The 20,456-nt window shown below is 39.2% G+C and overlaps 1 protein-coding gene across 11 annotated transcripts in view; it reads left to right on the top strand.

Annotated features, from left to right (window-relative positions):
* Window positions 1-20,456, top strand: part of KALRN (kalirin RhoGEF kinase) — a 523,685-nt gene that overhangs the window by 333,424 nt on the left and 169,805 nt on the right. For 9 of the 11 annotated variants that reach the window (XM_042784355.1, XM_042784352.1, XM_033003466.2 and 6 more), the window contains exons 14-17: window positions 4,004-4,199; window positions 9,812-9,978; window positions 15,980-16,099; window positions 18,783-19,001. In XM_042784355.1, coding sequence (XP_042640289.1) covers window positions 4,004-4,199; window positions 9,812-9,978; window positions 15,980-16,099; window positions 18,783-19,001 — 702 coding nt within the window. The remainder of the gene's footprint in view (window positions 1-4,003; window positions 4,200-9,811; window positions 9,979-15,979; window positions 16,100-18,782; window positions 19,002-20,456) is intronic. The other 2 variants (XM_042784358.1, XM_042784351.1) reach the window with 1 other exon arrangement.

Here is a 20,456-nt window from a genome sequence, read left to right as displayed (position 1 = left end):
ACCTGTGCCCTGCCACTGTTGCTGCTCTCATGACCCTTCTGCTTTAGTAATGATATCTCTCTCATGCCACAGCAGAACAGAGCAGAGCTGAGGGCTTCTCTCAGGGCATGTGAGGGACAGTAAGGTCTATTTAGAATCACAAACACTGGGAAGTAAAGTGAATAACTGTAAGAAGTGTTGTCAGTTCTTCCCACCAAAAATCTAGCAGATGAACAGAGTTAACTCTAATCAGCTGTTCTTCTGGGTCAAAGGGGAATTAAATGAGTTCATGGTCAAGTGAGCCTCATTTATGAGAAAATTACTGACACAGGCCTAGTACAATTGACTCTGCCACAGCTTAGGAGATAAGATACTTTTGTCTGATGCAGTCCAAGTTTCACCATAGATGTCAATGCCTGACCAATCTGTGAAAGCATCCAAAGTCCTTTTTTAGACTCGAAAAATATACATCTGTAGTTAACAGAGCTGCCTAATTACAGGTTCTTCCTGAAGAAAAATAAATCATTTTCCCTATACCCAAGTCAAACCAGTTAGGGACTCAAATCCAGACTTTGGGACCATTTCCAAATTGTCCAGTTTGAAGTACAGAAAATGCTGGGATTTTGAGGCATTGGCTGTACAGAGAGAAAAGGAAATGTCTTAATGAGATATGCAAGCAGCATGGTCTCTGGGATAGGGCACCAGATTGGGATTCAGGAAACCTGGGTTTTTATCACAGCTCTGCTATTGCTTCTTTGCCTTCATGTGCTTTAGATTCCCTTCTAGCCATCTGTTTGTCTCAGTTACTCAGAGCAATGTACCCAACCTTCCTGTACACATTTCGCCTAAGAAATTTGGTGGTATTCCACCTCTTGCTGTGTCTGACTCCTTCCTCTCTTCCCCTAACCCAGCACATGGGATGATTGTCACTCCTTCATCAGCCCCCACTCAGAGGCAACTAACCTCCTTCCTTCCTCCTCCCCTCTCTTTATGCCTCTGCTCCTGGCACTGGGCTAACAAGCCTCGCTGGACCTATCTGACTGCCCAAAGCCACTCAGGTGCAGTCTCAGCCCCTGTTCCCAGTCCTGGCAATATGACATGGAGCTCCATGGGCTGGCCTTGCATCTCACATTGTTTATCAGCTCGTGTCCTGACTGCCTGCACTGTTCTCTCCTCTTTAATTGGAAGCACTGATTTAAATTGGGGATTGTGGATGATGGAGCATAAACCCTTCAGTACCTTACAATGGCTAATAGGACAGGTAGATGTTTAGGTGCAGCTCATCCTGTGTGAGGAGCCTGGTGAAAGCTGGGTGCTGACATGGGCATGAAGAGCACTAGTTGCCTGGGAAGCCATCCTTTTCTTGAGTGTTTGTAAATGCCTGTCTGCTACTGACCTGTCTTGGACACTCAGGTCTAAGGGAAAAAAAGCAGTACAGTCAGGAACAGCCATTTCCCTGCGCTCAAGTTGAACTTTTTGTAGATTTAATGATTAAAACAATGGTGATCAGTGTCCCTTCCCCAGCCAAATGGAAAAGTTACTAAGAGAAACAGGACCACAGCAGAAAGGTTTACCCAGGCAGTTTTGTAGAAGTGCTGGATCTCAGCATACTTGTGGGAACATTTGTTGATTCCTTCGTATGTCCATTGTTGACTCTCCTGACAGTTCAACCATCCAAAAGATATGCATTTTCCAGTCCTGAAGTTGATGTCCATAGGTGTAAATGGGATGAAGAGATTTTGTTTTAGTTGGAATCCCCCAATCTTAGCATCATGGCTGTCAGAGCAAACTAATGTAACACATTCTTTGATTATTACAATCTTTTCTATTGCTGTCACTTATAAATGCTTTTAGACCTCTTCCTGAGTGCACATGCATGAGAATGTTCACAGGAAATTGGGAAGTACTTTGTGAATCCTTGCCAAATTTCAAATAATCATGTTTTAGCAACCTAATAATCAATGCAATGAATTCGGACAATATTTTTAGTAGCTCACAAAAAATAAAATTCTTCTGATTCACTTATTACATGCCTTTCCATTAGAAAGAGCAAAAATGGCTTTGCATTGAACTTTAAGTGGTTTTTGTCATGACTGTAGGAACCTGCGCTTACTCTAAATTAATTCCATTGTTTGTAGTTTGAAACAAGGTCAAGACCACCTCAGTTCTGATTACTGTTACCTGAGGATCTGTCTCTAAATGTAAATGTATCTAGTAAACCCCTTCTCCAGCATCTACTTTGACCATTTCTCCATAACTATTAAATTTGCCAGGAAGTCTCCCCAGTCCATGGACTACAGCTATGATATGTGAATGAATCAGAGGCTGCTGGAATCAGGAATGTGGGCCAAATAGACTGTAGAGATAGCTATTACTTAAAGGTAATTGAGTGGAATGGGCAACGGAACAAGATGAAGAAAAATAGAAGCCTCTCAGGATATCCACACTCTGCCTTTTGCCCTGCAGCTGAGGTCTCAGGTTCTTAACCTGCTCTTCTGCTTCTCTTAAAAAAGAGCCTAAAACCTTTTTATTTGCTATTCTAATGCAAAACTGTGTACTCCCATTCATTCTAACTAACGTGAGAAGGAGCCGGACCAATTGGGTTGCCTTCCTGTGCCTGTGTTGGATATAATGTATGTGTTCTGAAAAGGAAAATTTTGAATCTTGGCTACTTAGGAAGTTAAACATCTCACTGCACACAGACACTGAAAAGCACTTTTAGTGAGAGACAGAGAACTTTTCACTACATCATAACATGCACAAGTGGAAATTTAGATGAGGAATTGGCCTATGAATCAGAATTAAAGCATTTATTTAATAATTTTAAAATACTTTAAAAAATGTATTCTGCACAGTACTAACCTGTATCCATTATTTAATTCCCAGTTCCCTTGTGTCCCCCGTCTCTCATTCATTGTCACTAGCATGCTCCCTTTTTTTGTCTGCAGCAGCAGAATCTAGGTTGTTGAGACTGCTGTTTGGGTGGAGGCTAAATCTTGCTTTAATTAAACACACAAAAACAGAGGACACTGATACCAGCTGGCTACTTGTGGGCTAAAATGTAAAATAGAGAAGATACAGTAAAAGGACTGCTAAAATAGTCCAACTGCATGTTATAGTCAGGAAGCAAAGAAAGCAACAGAAGATTTTGCATGTTCCCATGAGTTATTGGCAGGTTATATAGGTCTTTGGTTAGAGCCAGGTACCAGTTGTGATTCTACTGGTGATTCACCTAGCCCTTGAGTATGCTGTTTCTGCTGTGCTTTCCCGATCTGTAAAAGTGAATAATTTATATTCATTCCCCAGTGGAAAAGCTTTCAGATCCACCGGAGAAAAAGATTATACAGTTCCCAAGTCCACTGAAGACAACAGAAAAACCCTTATAAAAGACTGTAAGTCCCTGAAAGCACAGCATAGGGCTGATTGTACAACTGTAATCAATTTCGTGGGGGTTAACTCACAAATTCATAATAAAATATTTAGTCTCATGCAGCATTTTCTGTGAACAATGGGTAGATACTGTTTACAATACATTACTTCAATAATAATAATAATTCTGAAAATGTATTAGTTATCCCTGTTTTAGAGCTTACTGGAGGCAGCTTATAATTTCAGTTCTATGAAGATAGAATAAATAATATTTCCATCTGTAATATGTAACATACAGTGTGCTGCAAAATGTTTTAAGAAACAGGCCATTTGGGGTTTATGTGGTCACAGGTGTTACAAATTATTTTTCAATTCTGTAAGCGTTAGTTCTTACTTTAAATTTGAATTTATTCAGCAACATTATCTCTACCATCCATATGCATATGATGGGTCTTCTCTCACAGTGCCCTTTGGAATGAAATAAGGGAGAAAGAAGGTGTCAGATGTTAAGCATGACCATTATACTCAGGCTGTGGTTTGGAGGTTTCTGGATCAGATTCAAAACGTGAATTACTTTTGTAATCCAAACACAGTTTGAGAGTAAGAATTTTCATTGATCTTGAGTTAATACAGTGTCTGTCTTCTGCTCATGAAGGTTACAGCAGAATTAGATGCCTGGAATGAAGATCTGCTGAGACAAATGAATGATTTCAATACTGAAGACCTCACCCTGGCTGAGCAGCGTTTGCAGCGTCACACTGAGCGGAAGTTAGCCATGAACAACATGACCTTTGAAGTCATCCAGCAAGGGCAGGATTTACACCAATACATCATGGAGGTCCAGGCTTCAGGTGAGCAGAACAATTTGATCTCTATTTTATATGAGGAATAAATAAATAAATAAATAAACAAACCCAAGAAAAACCCAAAACCCCCAAAATGCATATCAAGCAAAAATACCCCAACACATATCACATACATCGGCTTTTAACATAAGTAAGTATGGGCAATACCTGTCTCCACTCCCAGAACTGTTCCATAAGTTGTGGGAATTCTTTGATTCAGGATTATATGTCAAAAATTGCTGTTTCTTTGAGACTGAAATTCATTGAGGAAATAAAGTTGACTTTTAAGTTTCATTCAGAAAATTTCACAGCTGGGGGTTGGAGTTCTTGATCAAATCCAAAGTGAATGGAGAGGGGCAAGACAAGTTTAAACCCTTGAGTCCTTGTCCTCGCACCAGCTCAGAAACAAGCATTGCAGGGACTCATGAGTTACAGATACTTGATCTGGCCAGTCAGACCTCAGGTCTGAATAAAGTTTAGTCATTCTAGACTCCTAAGCTTTAGACTAGACTTTATTAAGAGGCAAACTGACCAGATGTGCTGGCTTGATTCTCTGAAGACTTGAGTACCTTTTCCCTGTGCCACATTTCAGGGTGTTGACATGCCCAAGGGAGAAAGAGAGAGGAGTGAGGGGAGAAAGAAACTGGTTATCCAAGAACCCTTTGGGAAAGAAATCAAATATGAGCACCTTGAAACTAGTCATGAAATGGAACTCTTGTTTCCAGCCAGCTCTAATTGGAATTATTTTGTATAAAAAGGGAATATGATAAACCATACTGGAATTTTCCTTTTAAGTGTGCACTTGAAAGTTAAAGGTAGCAACGTGAATGTAAAAAAAGCTGTAGCATGTGATCTTAAATGACAGACTTGATTCATGTTGATAGGGAGTCTGTCAGATATTTCTACTCTGCTTCTCAGCAGTAGGATTCAATTTCTAAGACATCCTCTGAATCAGGATTTTTGTATCCTTGCATTTTGCATTTGGAAAAGGAATATCATAATTCAGATTAATCACTGCATGAAGTCCAGAAGTGAATGTTACTTGTGAAGTGTTTTAACTTTCTTAAATGTCTGGAAAGAGTGTAAAGCAAGAGAAATTCCCGTTCTTTCCCTCCCAATTTGCACTTTCAAAATAGAAAGGGTTTTTATAGTTTTATTCTTTGGCAAACATTTTACCTCTAGGCACCCACCTTTAAAAAAATCTGGCATTATTCAGCCTGATTTGGCAAGCTGCGCTCAACACAGGCTTAAGGAGTGCTACAAGAGTATGTTGTGAACTAGACAATTCAATGCATTGTGTGAACCATATGTGCAAGCTTCTATAAGATCTGCCCACACCACACCTGGTCCTACACTTCAGCTCCCTTGTTTTCGTGGGTAGAAAGCTTGTCCTAATACATCAGTTAGGATGCTTGGGTTTTGTTGGTTTTTGGTTTGGTTTAGTTTGTTTTTTTTCCCCTTCATCCTGGAAGAATCTTAATATGAGTAGGAATAATCCATGGGAGGTAAAAAACATGATCCAGAACAGAGCACGGTCAGAAGTCTCAGTGACTGATTTTTAGGAAAAATAAATAAAATTCTATGTTTGTCAAGAAGTTAGAAGCAACTTCTTTTGGATTAGCAACCAAATGATGTTACTTTTAAAACGGTTTTATAAAATTATCTAAGATTACTCTCTATGAAGCCTACCCAATAAAAATCCATTGCTCCCAAAGGCAAGGAAGCAGAAGTCTCGTGGGGATGTAGAGTATCTGTAGTTAATCAAAGGTAATGGTTGTGTCTGCCATGCACGGAATGCTAAATGATGGGAGAATGGCAAAATAAGGGAGAGAGATTGCTCTTGGGAGCCTACTGTTTCTTATTTCAATAAAGGACAGTTATACTTCATAAAAAATTAATTTAATTTTACTCCCTCTTCCTGAATCCTATATCATAGTCATTCAGTACATAAGTTAAGGCATGATTGTTCTTACTGCCAGAGCTGCAAACTTGCAGGGGTTCTAGGAAATCAGCTGCTATTGCTGTTTCCTATTGTACAGTGTCACCACTGCTACAATCAAAACTCAGCTGTAGCCATAGAAGATAAAGCAAGAAAAAACGTGATTTTTCAGAGAAATTCTACCTGACTGGCCACTCTTATTTGACCAAGTTTCTTCCTTTCCCTATAATTCTCTTTGAGCTTTATTCTTTTTATCATGTCACACAGGAAACTGATTCACTTTTGATCACACTGGTGTTTGGCATGGAGGTCTTTAAGCTAGTAAATCTGTCAGATCACATTACATCCAGGTTTTTCCACACGACTCCTTTTTCACTTGAAAATCTTGTGCAGATAAAAAAGGGTTTTAGACATTAGCCCATAATTTTTGCATGTCCAGTGCAGATTTGGAGCAGTGATTCTTACCAGGCTGTGGAATGTCTGGAAATCCCTGTGAACATTGACATGTTGGTACAATAAATTCCATCATCCTGTGGTGCACCGTACCAGATTCTGTGCAGGTATTCAGGGCATCTGTGCATGCGAGGCATCTGTGCAAGTCTAGGATTTATAAAGCTTTGTACAGCTCAGAGTTATGTTCCTGTGATTCCTTCCACTACTTCAGCACATGTGGGTGAGCCTGCTTTTGATTAGCCTGTTTTCACCATCAGAATAATTATTTTTCAAATAAACACTTGTTTTTATTAGGAGATACGTAAGATCTGGAAGTCAGGTCATGTTTTCTGAAATTCTGCAGTACTCCCAAATTGTCTTCATGTCTCATTAAAATATATGTCTTTCAGGAAACATATTTGCATTTAGAGAATATTGTGACGTTATTTGCAAGATTAGACTTTTTAATGAGCCAGCACTTCTGATTTCAGTGTATATTTCTTTTATTTTTCCAGTTTGATTGTAGATCTACTGCTGATAGCAAAGTTAAATAAGTGGGCAAATATTCTCAAAAGTGGATATTGATTTTTCGGGTGTCTAACTTGATATGTGGAATGGACCTGGTGTTTCCAAAAGTGGCAGCCTAGACATTTCTGAGAAATCTATTTCCTATGGAAAGTTTAAGTTCATAATTCAGCAGTGATTTTAACATCTCAATCTGAGCTACGGTGATGATGTGTTCATGTAATTTATTAGCATACACACCATAGTAATTCTGCTACTAGGTACTAAAAGTAGTTACACTTTAATAGCTGATTATTTGATTGCACAAATTTCTTTGATTATTAAAGTCCGTTGCATTGTCAGTATCATTGTCATAATGAGCTCCACAGTTAGGAGTCACTCATGGTTTACAGAGCTACCTTTTTATATCTTTGAAGCAATTTGTCTCAGTCAAGACTGAAATACACTGAAAAGCTGATGTCGGTGAAATTTATACAGTCCCTACCTGTCATATGGAAAATTCAAAGCCTTTTTGTTTCCTAGTCGTCAAGCTAACATCATTCACATCATCTCCCAGCGTTGCATTGCTTAAAAGGGAAATGCAAATCTCTCTCATTTTTTTGGTGATGCCATTTATAGTTAGTTATAACTATAGTTTATATTGCAAGGAAGAGGATAGTAAACTTTCCTGTCACAGGCTTTTAATAGTTCAGCCTAAGAACAGGTTTAAAACAGTTTCAAACCAGCTTTGTACAGATCAAAATCCAATACCCCTTCCTTACACTGAATAGTATCTCACATTGCAAATGTGAGACATTAGAAGAAAAGGGCAACCAAGCTCGGTTTGTCAGAAAATCAGCTGTGCTTTTCTATCTATCAAAACAAAATGTAAAAATAATATGTATGACATTATTCTGAAAACAAGGCTTTCTATTTTGCAAACCGATCTTTGAGAAGAATAAGTGCTCTCACCGTATGTGTTGGCACTGTAGAATAAATCTGCATGACATATGACAAGCAAGAAAGGGCAGATCATTCATCATAGGGAGTGCAGGCTGCCCTTGGATAGCATCCCAGGCAGTTCACTGGCTGCTGCTGATGAGTTAGCACAATCAAAACCATACCAGCTGAGTGTGCATGAAGGAAAACTGTGCATTTAATATTGAATAGGTGTGGTGAAGTCAAGCATACAGAAAGCCATCATGTCCTGAGGATACAGAACCATATGCAGGCTAATCGTAGCAACGATGCCTGGTGTCTGGCAATTGAAAGGAACTTCACTCCCAAGAATAGAAACATATATTAAATTTCCAGTTCTGAATAGGAAGCCAGGGGCCATTCCGCTTTACTTGGTAATGAAGGAACTGTTTTGTTTTGGCTGGGAAAGAGAATAAGCCAATCACTTGCATTCCCATGTGCTTTTTCTGGTAAAACCAGAAACCAGGAAAAAGGGGATAGGGTCAGTCATAAGGTCGTATTTATTTTGTGTACTGTCCTCTGTAGATACCACTGTGAGAGAGAATGGAAGTCACAAGTCTCTGAGGAGGATAAAGGGGAAAGAAAAGACATCTTTCTTAAATGTATTTTAAAAAATAGTGGCCAAACCTTTTGTACAGCAGCTTGTAATTAAGACATTTCTTTTTAAGTGTCCTATTATTCCATGAAATCAAATGGCTTTGGAGAAAAGTGTAGTGTTTTCTCAGCATTACTGCAATCTGATTATTTTTATATTAGGTTCCTGATCCTCCCTGTATTGAGGCCAATGGCAAAATTCCAGTAGACCTCAATAAGGAAAGAGTCAGGTCCTTATTAGTTTATAATCACAGGGATTACAGTAACATGGGATGACATCATATTTCCTCCAGGCCAAACTTTCACAATTACACTGGTAATGTACTCAGCAATGCTATCACACCAGTGTAATAAAGGAGGAAGATGTGAAGCTCTGCGCTGTATTTCATGTAACCACTACACACAAGGATCGTTGGGTCATAAGAAAATTCAGGAGGTGGGAAGGGTCTCAGGACGTCTCTATTTCAACCTCCTGATCAAGTCAGGGTCAGCTATGAAATCAGACCAGGTCATTCAGGGGTTTATCAATTTCATGCAGGAGGCAAGGAATGGGAAATGTGGTACTAAGATACCTTTCCTTCCTGGTATGTGAGGGCTGGATGAAAGTCAGTCTGTGGAATAATTCTGAATGAACTGTAGTCTGGTTTAAATTGTTAATGATCCTCTAAATTGCCTAGATGGAAAAAAGTTTGCACTGTGAAGTTCTACACACTTGTAGTACTAACGGAGATCTGGTGATTAGAGTTTACTTTCTGTATTTCACTTTTCTAGTTTCTTCCTCATCTTTTTTCTCTTCTAAGTTCTTTTCAACATGCATTTCTCAAGTATAAGTTAATGCATTACTGTAAGAAAGGGAGGGGGTTTCTGTCTTATTTTTAATTCAACGTTCATGCAAGTTTTTGAGCAAGAATGTGGTTAAATCATGTCCTACTAGCCAGATGCTGATGGGTGAGATGAGCAATGATCACCAGAGAAACTGCTTTGTAGAAAAATGTAGTGATGCAGAATAGGAAACTGGGAAAGCCAAATATCTCATGGGAGAGAGTTTAGTAAGAAAGAATTACTTAGAGAGTTGCAAATCAATGTGTTAGGTGTCAAAAAATTTTGAAGTTTACATTTCTGCAACAACTGAAATTTCATGTAAGTGCAATGATCTCTCTGTTTGTTGCAGGCATTGAGCTGATCTGTGAAAAAGACATTGATCTTGCGACACAGGTTCAAGAACTGCTGGAATTCCTTCATGAGAAACAACATGAGCTGGAGCTTAATGCTGACCAAACTCACAAGAGGTTAGAGCAGTGCCTACAGCTCCGGCACCTGCAGGCTGAAGTCAAGCAGGTGAGAGTTTTTAACCACACATAAGGGTCTTAAATGGGTTTCAGCCATTACATAGATGCAAACTGTTAAACCAGCTTCTGTCAAGTCACGTACCTCTAGGTGGGCAATCTTAATTCCCCTTTCCTTAACACCACTTGATTTGCTGACAGATTGCAGCATGACCCTTTACAAATAACAAAGGGCTCTCTTCCCCCTAGTGTGCATTTAGGGCTTCATGAATAGTTATGGGAAGTCTGTGCAGAACTGATCCTGTAATTCTCAACTGGAGAAGCTGCTTCAAACTTCATGTGTTCTGGGAATGTAATGATTTGATATGGGATCCAGATTTAAGCTGTTGAGGAGAACTGGCCCAAAGCAAAGGAGAGCTGAGCTGTGAGGTCTAAGTATGACATTACAGTAGTTTCACCTTTTCATTTATTGCTATACATCTGTTGACCTGCAGGAATCTTTAGCATCCTCTGGGTGAGGTAAAAAATTCTGTCTGTGGACTTTAGGTCCTAGGACTTGTTGAGCCATCTTAGTATTGTTACGTTGTCTTTCTTCCAGATTTCATCCTCGTGTAGGCAGTTAGAGTGTTTTATACATTTAATTTTGATGCCCCACATTTCTTTGTTTAACTTTGCTGTACGGAATAACACAGCACTTCCTACTTCCTAATCCATAGGTGACTTCACACTTCAGTGTATGTCTCACTTTCAATGGAATGTTCTTGGTTTCATTAGGAAAACCAGCAACATTTTTCCAGACACTTGGAATATTCAGGTTTCCATTTTACCAGTACAAATTGAGAGGGGTCTGTGTTTTTTTGAACTACAACGTGTTCATGAAAAATATTTGCTGCTTCGTTTACAAATATATATATATTTAATATATATATACTGGGTGCTCAGTAAACATGATCATAGTTATTCTTTCTTCAGTAGTGAATATTTGACTTTTGATTTATCTGAATTGTTTCATCATTGCTCACAAAAATACCCTTCGTTCTCAGACAACTCTCAAGCTAGAAGCTGGCAGCACCAACACCAGTACATGCATATTCTTTCAAAGTCCGCTCTGATATGAATATTTTGCAACCTTAAGTGAAAGTAGCACAGAATTCACCTACATTCTTTTTTTTAAATGTACTCATTTTAAATGTGATAATTGAAGGCCAACTCCTCATGAAGCTCCAGACTCTGTAGAGTGCTTTGGCTTTCTTCTGAAAAAAAAGAGATTCTCTGATATTCATGATCACCACCTTAATACGATTATAAAGTGTATCTTTTTTTCCATAGTTTCCCAAAGATTTTTTTACACACAGCTAAGCTTGGAGTTTTGTGTGGTAGATTTATGATGAAGTAGAGCATTTTAACTTCTGATAGAAAACAGAGGAGTACTATGTGTAGCAGAAGTGCTAAAATTGCAGGTTATTGCTATCTGACAAAGTCTCACTAGCCCACTTGACCAGGATGAAGAGCCAGTTGGTCAGCCCTGTGGCTGCTCCTGGAGCCATACAGTGGCTGTGCAGCACTCTGCAGGTATCTGATGTTATTTGCCTCATTATCAAGTAGCTGCTGGGCCTCAACTCTTTTACAAACCAAAATCTAACCAAAGGAAATGGTTTTAGGACAGAACTAATACTTACTGTGAGAGGAGAACAGCTGCCTTGAATTAGCATTTCCTTAACAGAGCTTGGGACCATCAGAGTCTTCATTACTATGTGAACTTTCAGCAAACCAGTAGTGAAGAATCACTTTATTTGTTCAGCTGAATGCTAAGGACTCCTTTGCTTATTAACCTATAAACTACCACAGCTACAGTTTCCCTTAGAAAGAGTCAAGTTAAAATATAACTGCGCCCTATCTATTTGGTTTCCTGTACATGAGTCATATTCCCAACCAGTTAGTGAAATTGGGAAATATATTGATTTTGGCTTGTAGTTCATCTCCAGTCTGGTCCAGATTTCCTTCACTTTCATTTTAGTCCATCTGAGACGATGATCTCATTACCAAATTGCTCTCACTCATATGAATCAGTTGAGATGTGGTTGCCGCAAGACACCTACTGTAGCTGTGGTTAAGTTCTGCTGACAGAGTAAAATTGGTCAAGGCTGCTACGTGTACATGTGTTTGCATTTTGATATAACGGCTCATGGAAATATAAAGTCTTTTAACTGTCTCTATCTATTTATGTCTCATTTACCAGGGATTTCTGCTTTATATCATGTGCACCAAGGGTTTGAATGCCAAAACAATGAATTGAAGTTTGGGGCCATTAAAGCGGAACAATTCCAAATGAGATGTTCTGTGAACTGCTTTAGAGTGGAAATAGTATAGATCAGTGATTCACAAACTCTTCGTTATTAAGAAAGATCCTGGACAAGACTGATTGCCCCTCATTTGGATCCCACTCACTTCTGACAGAAACTAGAGACTCGGATTGCTTACATAAAATAGAATAGAGTTGTGGAGATCAGTTTAAAAAACAAACCCTCTAATGCTGTGCTTGCAGCTGTTTGGCTTTCCTTTCCCCTTATTTTATCTTTGTATGTTTTATTTCTTTTTTTGGTAAGTGTTGAACTTGACCTAATTTACTCCCAGATATCCCCACAGTGTTCCACTGTGCTTACTTTCCGAGCTGTTTTGAAGCGTGTTTATTCCTCTTCATGTGCCTGCTATAGATCCACTTTTGCTGTTTGGCATTAGATTTACTTTCAGATGAACATGCCCAAAGAATGATGGGGAGTAATCATTTCAGAGACACTGAGTATATTTGTTTTTTCCCAATCTAATGTCACAAAGCTCCTGAAAACCTAATGCAGTTTTGAACATGGCTAAAATTACCAGGTGTCCTTGCCGGTGGTTGTGTCTGTGGTAGTAAGAGCCTCTAAAAGAAGCTGCAAAGGGTGCAGAGATGTATAAGTGTCATTTACATTATTTTGTCTTTTAAACTTAAAAATCTTTTCCAATGTAACTGGACACTATCTGCTATCATTAGCAAGGCTTTCGGTCTTTTTTAGAAACATCAAGGAAGGCATTCTGACTAAACTAAACCACCAGACAGAAACACTATATGACGGAGCTCTTGTTTCTTACGGAAGCTGTACAAGGGGTACCTCACTTTTTTTTTTTTTTTTTTCCTGTAGCATTTGATTATGTGCTCAGTGAAGATGTCAGAGTTTCAGGGTATGAATTATAGAATAATTTGGTACTATTATTTAATTACAGAGGAGCCATGTATGGAAGTGGAGCCTGTTTTAAGCAAATTGGAGTCAAAGGTGGGAGTTATTTCAGAACTGTGGTGGTTGCAATGTTAGACAACTCATGCCTTGCAGTGAAATTGTTCTACAGTGACAAGTGGCTTTTATCTAAGACACTGTCAGTGTGTTTCGGCTTCTTAATTATAAAAAAAATGGTTAGGCTTTTTAAGAGTCTTTGGAGATCTATATGACTCCAGAATTATTTAATCACCGCTTCTACAACGTTGATAAAATCTGTAATTTGTAGGAAATGTCTGCTTAAAGACTTTTGCTGTTGGCCTGCCTGCACATTACCAGGTAATGGTGAAACTATTAATACGGGAAATGATCAGAGAAGTGTCTTGGTGCTGTATTAGCAGCTTCTATACATATTTTAATGAAAAGGTATTGAGTACCATGTAAGTAGGAGTCAATTTGTGAGCAGGTCTTGTAAACCATATACAAATGTGTAAATGCTCTCTTCCAACCATTTCACAGTCTACTTCCAAACCAGTGACACAATGAAAGGCTCTATAGAGCCTTTTTTCACTTAGATTTAAGAAGCTTTGGGTATGCAACTGACATTTTTTCTTCCTGTATGTAAATGACACACACACAAAAGAAGAAGAGGAAAAAAAATTAAGAGAAAAACATTACTATGAAAAACGCTGATGCAATCCCAGCTGAGGACCTGACATTTGTGTGCTAGACTTTTGGAAGTAGAATGGAGTCATTATTTAAATTCTTCCAAGCAAAATTTGCTAGTGCTTGGGTGCTCATTGGGCCTGGAAGAGGGACTGTAGGAGCCTCACAGTGAGCATCTAACCCACACTCTGGGGGAGGAGAGAGGAGCACAACTCAGGGCTGGCAGCAGCCTTGGTCAAGAAGAGTGCTGTAATCAAAGCTGACAAGGTGTAGTCCATTAGAACCTGAGCTGGACTGCTTTACCCTGAATATTTTTGAGTCAACAAGACAGTTGCATAGAGGAATGCATGTCTGTCATTAACGCTAGAGGAAACCTGACTGATTTCAATTCTGTGGTCCCTCTTCTTCCTTACTCAACCTTGTTGCCTATTAGCTTTTCACTAATCAAGTTGCTTTGTTTTAAGACTGAGGTTTCCAGTGATTTTTTTACTATTTAGAGACTCAGATATTTGTATGAAATCTGTGTCAAAACCTCTGTGGCAGGTTTTGAAAATTTCAGCTCAAATGAAAGCTGTTCCCAAGAGGACCGACCCTGTTATGCCCCAATTGTATTGGTTTGGGTTTTTTTTTTTTTAAAAAAAAAAAAAAAAAAAAAAAAAGGCCCAAACGAGGATATATCAGGGTATATAAAATGTGAAAGAATGTCTTCCTTTATATGTCCTCAGTTCAAGTCTTTTCCAGATGCAGTGATCCTTTGGTTAACTTCAGCTTTTGGTACCGTGTAGTCATAATAATGTAGCTTCCTTATCTGATGGATTATGAAAATGCCAGGCAAAAAGATTGCCATATGATAACCTGATTTCTTTTCCTTGAAATCTGTGTTGCATTTCCCACAGGACCAATAACACCTGCTGATGAAAGAGAGAAAGCTGACAAATGAAATCTTCCACAATGTTGTACTGAGCAGAATGTAATTTTCTACAAATTAGGGTCAGCTACATGGGTAGATGGCTCCCCTTTCTTTCTCCTAGGGAAAACTCATTTTCCTACCCTACAGGGAACTGAATGGCTATAACTAGAGTGATATATGATGTAGGGATAAAAACCAAAACAACAGAAAATCCCTGTTTCTTTCAGGCAATTTAATGGATCACTTGGTGAAAATGATGGCACAAAAGGGAAATTACTATGTAGAATATTGCAGCAAAGTCAATTTTGGAGCTTTCTAAATCATGATCTAAATTTAGGGCAGTGATTGGGCAGTTAGGATTTCCTGTGCATCTGTGAATGAATCCACCAACTTTCTGGCTTTATTGGAATAATTTGACACCCACACAGGTAGAAAATAGACTTTGAGACAACACAGCAAAGAACTTACATGTGTGTTCTGGGTGCCAATTTTCCAAACATCTGTTTTAAAATAGAAGAAAATGTTGCTGATTAAATGAATAAATACAATCTTGATAGATTAATTATGTGTATTTAGGATTTGATTCTACAGTCATTACAGCATGAGTTGCAAATAGTCTGAATATCCCTGAAGTAAAGTCTCTTGATGAAATATAAAATGCAAGGCCTGGGATTTCTTCCTAGCTCTGCATGCAGGTGGAAACTCCAACTGAATCTTAAATCTGTGTCACATGAAACCAACTGTGCCTTCTCTATCCTCATCCCCAGGCTCTGACTTTTGTGTGAAAGAAACACAGGCAAGTGAAGCTGAAAGGAGTTGCAAGGTTCATGATTCCAGTTGGAAATTTGAAAGAGAGACATCTTTATGTTTAATTTAAAATCTCCCTCATTATGATTTGTGGTTTTGCACTGGGTTATTTTCATAGGCGAGCATTAATTTTTGTGATCAAACCTTGGAAATGAAAGCTCTTTGCTATCTGAATATCCATGTAAATACTTTGGGAGTTTAATTCTTCAAACAATAACTTCATCAATAAGATCTTTACCCTCTAAAAATGTATGTCATTAAGGCCTTATCCTAGGATCTTTTTCTGTTCACTGATTCAGCCTGAGACCACACTGGGCAAAATACCTTTTTGTTGGCCAGGCTGAAGCATTTTCTGATCGGTGACTACATAAACCTTTGTATGGCAGCAATGTTTCCATAAGCACATCCTTTCTTTACAGGTGCTTGGCTGGATCAGGAATGGTGAATCAATGCTGAATGCAAGCCTTGTCAATGCAAGCTCCCTCTCGGAAGCTGAGCAGCTCCAGAGAGAGCATGAGCAGTTTCAGCTGGCCATAGAGGTAACACAAATAAGTTAACTTTGTTTCTCCTTCCCAGGTGAACATCATACAAAAGTCTATCTCTTGGGCATGCTTGAATGAATGGAAGGAGTGAAAACTTTAGAAAATCAACTTATCATTACACTTGTAATGCAGCAAGAGTTTAATAGTGAAATAAATTATTTATCACCTGCAGCTAATTCTTCTGCTGCCAGATATCAGCCTTTACATTCAAAAAAATGACACTCGTGCATCTCCTGATAATTTCTTTGGTAAAAAAATAAGATTAAAATTCAGAAAGTGATCTGAAAATAGGAGAAGTTTGTGAAGTCAGTTTCTTCCATGACTTTCAGATCATTTCACAGCATTAATTTATAAATATCTTTGTAACTGGATAATGCTGTCACACGAAATCTTTGTTTCAATCAACTCTTCTGTGGACAGCAGAAGAGACATTCATTCAAATCCACATTCTCAAATAACTTTGAAAAAGAGGCAGGAGGGGTGATTTTTAAGAATTGCCTGCTAAACTGAGCATTTCCCCCTGCTTGCCCTTCAGTGACACATCTTTGACCTGTCACTTGAAAATTAATTGTGAACCAACACATTTGCCTCACTCACAGGGCCAGGACATGGCAGGAGGAATAGCACCTCCTCTGAGATGCTTTCCTTAGAATGAGAAGGTAGTGGAGGGCTATGGACTCCCCTGAGTAGGGCACTGCAAGACTCAGGCTCAGTACTTTATACATCTTCATCATTATGAACAAACACTACACTCACAGGGTGTGTTCCCTCTGGTTGCTAGAAAGGGGGTCCATTGCTTTCCCCTGTTCCTGCTTAACAGGGTGTATATGCTTCCCAGATTATGTTAATTGTTAGCTTTTTACAGAGCAAAGAACTATTTTGAAAGTCCCTTTCTGTGGTTTATATGTACTTGAAAATAACCAAAGCTAAACCAAACTTTAAACTATGAAAATAATATTTCTATAATGGAGATTTGAAGAGGTGCCTGATTCAGAGGGTGGGGGGGGAGGAGGAAAGTGTCTATGTCTGCTGGTAAACTTTACATAAGACAATATACATTATAGTGTTGCTAGTAAGTATAGAGTTTAAATCTCAGCTAATGACTTATTTTGATCCTGCTCCACTCACACTAAGGAAGGAGCAGCTGTTGCAGCTCCTAAGGGACAAGGAGGAAGTTTTCTACCAATTCAGTATGAGCTGGCTGGTACCAAGCTGTGCTGACCACATCTTGGCAGCCACCACCAGACAGCAGTAGGGAACAAGACACCCACTGGCTGTGTTATCGCAGCTTGCTGCCATTGAGGAAGTGCTTGTATTTAGTGGTAAATGCAAATCACAGAGGGAGAAGAGGGTTACGCCACAGTAAGGGGAAAGTAAATTTTCAAAAGGAGAAAACACTAGATTAAATATTTTAAGTGTTTAAAGCTCAATATGGGGAAGAGATCAGCAAAGCACACAGGGCAGACTGTTCTCTAAAGGCATTCTAGATGTGGAATTGATTTTCAGTTGAAATCCTTTAAAGTCTATATAAAACAAGTATTACAATTCTAACATCAGTAAAGCAGCTGGATATTAAATTTAACCAGTTGTTCTTGAACATCTTCCTAAATCTTTCTGCCAAGTATTAATCCCTTTTTTGCTAATAGATTTCTCTACATTGCATTATTCATCAGTGTATTACCAGATGATTTCAAGCTTCTTTCCAGGTTCAAGGTTTAGATCATAAAGATATCACATGAGAATTTGTCAGCAGCAGTTACAAATGAGATGTAGAACAGAGGAGTCTTTGGAAGATTTTAGGGCTTCTGTTCAGAAGATTAAAATCAAATATTGGACTAAGCCATGCCTGAACACAGTTACTCAGGAGGCTGTGAAGGGCCAGGGGCTATTTTCCTCTGAGAAACCCACAGAGGAAGGTGTAACAACCACTTGATTACTCTGAGAGGAGCTGATGTAGGCTGGGGAATGGGACAGATAATTCAGTCCTGCCTGTAAAGTGGCTACTGAGTAAATTGAGGAATGGTGAAGAAAATGGCTTGACTCCCCCCAGGTCTGCCCTTAAAGGTAGCTCCAGTATGAGTGAACTGACTTTCAGAAATGTATCTTGTAGGGGTTGATATTTGTTATACAGTTCATGCCATCTAGTAAGGCATCTTTATGTCTTATGGGGCTGAAGTTTTTTATCCTGCGGACAGGACAGTTACACACATGAGTAAAGCTGCTGATGCCAGCAGATTGCCTGGCAAGAGTCAAATTAGGGTGATTAGGCCCATCGTTTGCCAACTCTTTGGTGTTTGCTTTTGTATCTACAGATTGTGTGGGATGCAGTCAGCACTGCATATAGCCTGGGTGGGAGCTCAGTACAGTGGTTGACTCACACTGGGGTTGTCAAAATGGATCCATGGGGAGCCCCATCCTGGGTTCTTGCCCAAGGGGCAGTAGCTAATCAGTGAAGCTAACCTATCTTAGCCAGTGCTTGATTGTCCCAAGCTTTAATAACATGTTGCAAATATGTGTGAATAATTGAAACTAAAATGCTTTGCAGAAAGTAACTGTTAACTGAAGATAACTCTCTGAAAATGTTTCACTCTCTCACATCTCCATGCTCACACCTTGCTTCACCTTTCTACCATACATCTGGCACATCTATACAACCTCTCTTTCCTCCCCTCATACACAGTCCCTCTTTCATGCCACTTCCTTACAGAAGACACACCAGAGTGCCCTACAGGTCCAGCAGAAAGCTGAAGTGTTGCTGCAGGCTGGGCATTATGATGCCGATGCTATCAGAGAGTGTGCCGAAAAGGTGGCCCTGCACTGGCAGCAGCTGATGCTGAAGATGGAGGACAGGCTCAAACTTGTCAATGCCTCGGTGGCCTTCTATAAAACCTCTGAGCAGGTGAGCTGAACAGTATCATATCTATGCCACAGCATATTGGTACAGCCTGAGATTTAGCTCCCTGTGTATAGTGTGAAGGTCTTGCCTCTCACCAAGGTCAGTACAGAGTGTTGAACTGTCCCAAATACCTGCTCTGCTAATACCACTAAGGAGCAGCGCTCATTCTTCTCACTTTCCCTTGAGTAATCCCCAAAGTAGGAGAAATATGACTTGAGTCAGCCCCGTTTGCCCTTAAAAGTTGCCCTTTGTTTTTTTACATACATTTACAGGTCTTCATCCACACATTAGGTACATATAAACCTTTCTGTCACCTGAACAGGGCCAGTCTTGAGCCCTCGGGTGACTCTCATCTGGTAAACACCAATCTGAGTGCACTCCATGATGCAGCAGTGCTGGCAGATGCGGGTTTTCTACTCTAACTCTGAGCGCAGAGGGTCTTCTGCCAGCAAGGGATCTCACGGCATTGGCAAAATTAACTGGAAGGATGTTTGCTCCATTGGCGTACCAGTGCTAAACCACACATAGAAACCAAAGTTTGAACTACTCAAAATTGTTTCTTTGACAAGTATTGTAACAAAAAAACCCAAAACCAACCAACCAAAAAAAGGCAGCAGTTTGCAGTAGCTTTCACCTTAAAGTTTTTGGTGAAGCAGTGTAATTCTTGAAGTTGGTTTGTTTTGTTTTACTTGTGCCCTTTCCAACAGGAAGAATTTCTGAAATCCCATCACTTTTATTTCAAGTTATCATAATATCAGAGATAATTTTGAGGTATATAAATCTGCTTTTCCTTGAGAACTGCTTGCAATTGACTGTTACTTTGTGAGCAGTACTAGCCAGTGTCTTCACTAGTAGTTAAACACCACCATGCTGAAAAAGATGCCAAGATATGAAGGGATTCCTCTTAAATCCATCTGCAACAAAGATAATTACAGTGGTAACCATTATATGTTGACACAATTCTACTTCATTCCAGGTGTCCATGAACTGCAGAACACATTCTAGTTGGCTTCTGGTATGGTGGGACTATTGATCCCTTGCACAAACAGGTGCCATTTATACTGTAGTCAGTGAGAATTAGTGTCATAGTGTGGATACTCAGCTTTGCCTGATGTAATTTACTGCAGCCTGACAGTTTGTGTTAGTATGGACATTGCAGGAACCTGTGGTTTTATACAAAAGGCAGCAGTGATTTCCATTATATTTTCTATTGCTATTATCACACAGTTAGTTCCTCAATTGGAGAACCAGACATGGAAAGTTTTTTAGCACAAATAAATATATCACTGGGGAAAGAGATTATTTTTTCCTTAGCATTGAGGCTGTAGATGATCCTTGGGCCACTTTTTGGTGTCATTTGTTTAATACATTTTTAAGATTGTTTAATTCATTCCTTATAATGAATGTCTTTCACTGTGAAGGGTTTCAAACAGATTTACAGTCCCTGATGCATTCAGA

The sequence above is a fragment of the Tyto alba genome, unplaced genomic scaffold (genome assembly GCF_018691265.1).
Source record: "Tyto alba isolate M040663 unplaced genomic scaffold, T.alba_DEE_v4.0 Super-Scaffold_7, whole genome shotgun sequence".
Classification (NCBI taxonomy): domain Eukaryota; kingdom Metazoa; phylum Chordata; class Aves; order Strigiformes; family Tytonidae; genus Tyto; species Tyto alba.
This window is presented reverse-complemented; position numbering and strand designations above follow the sequence as displayed.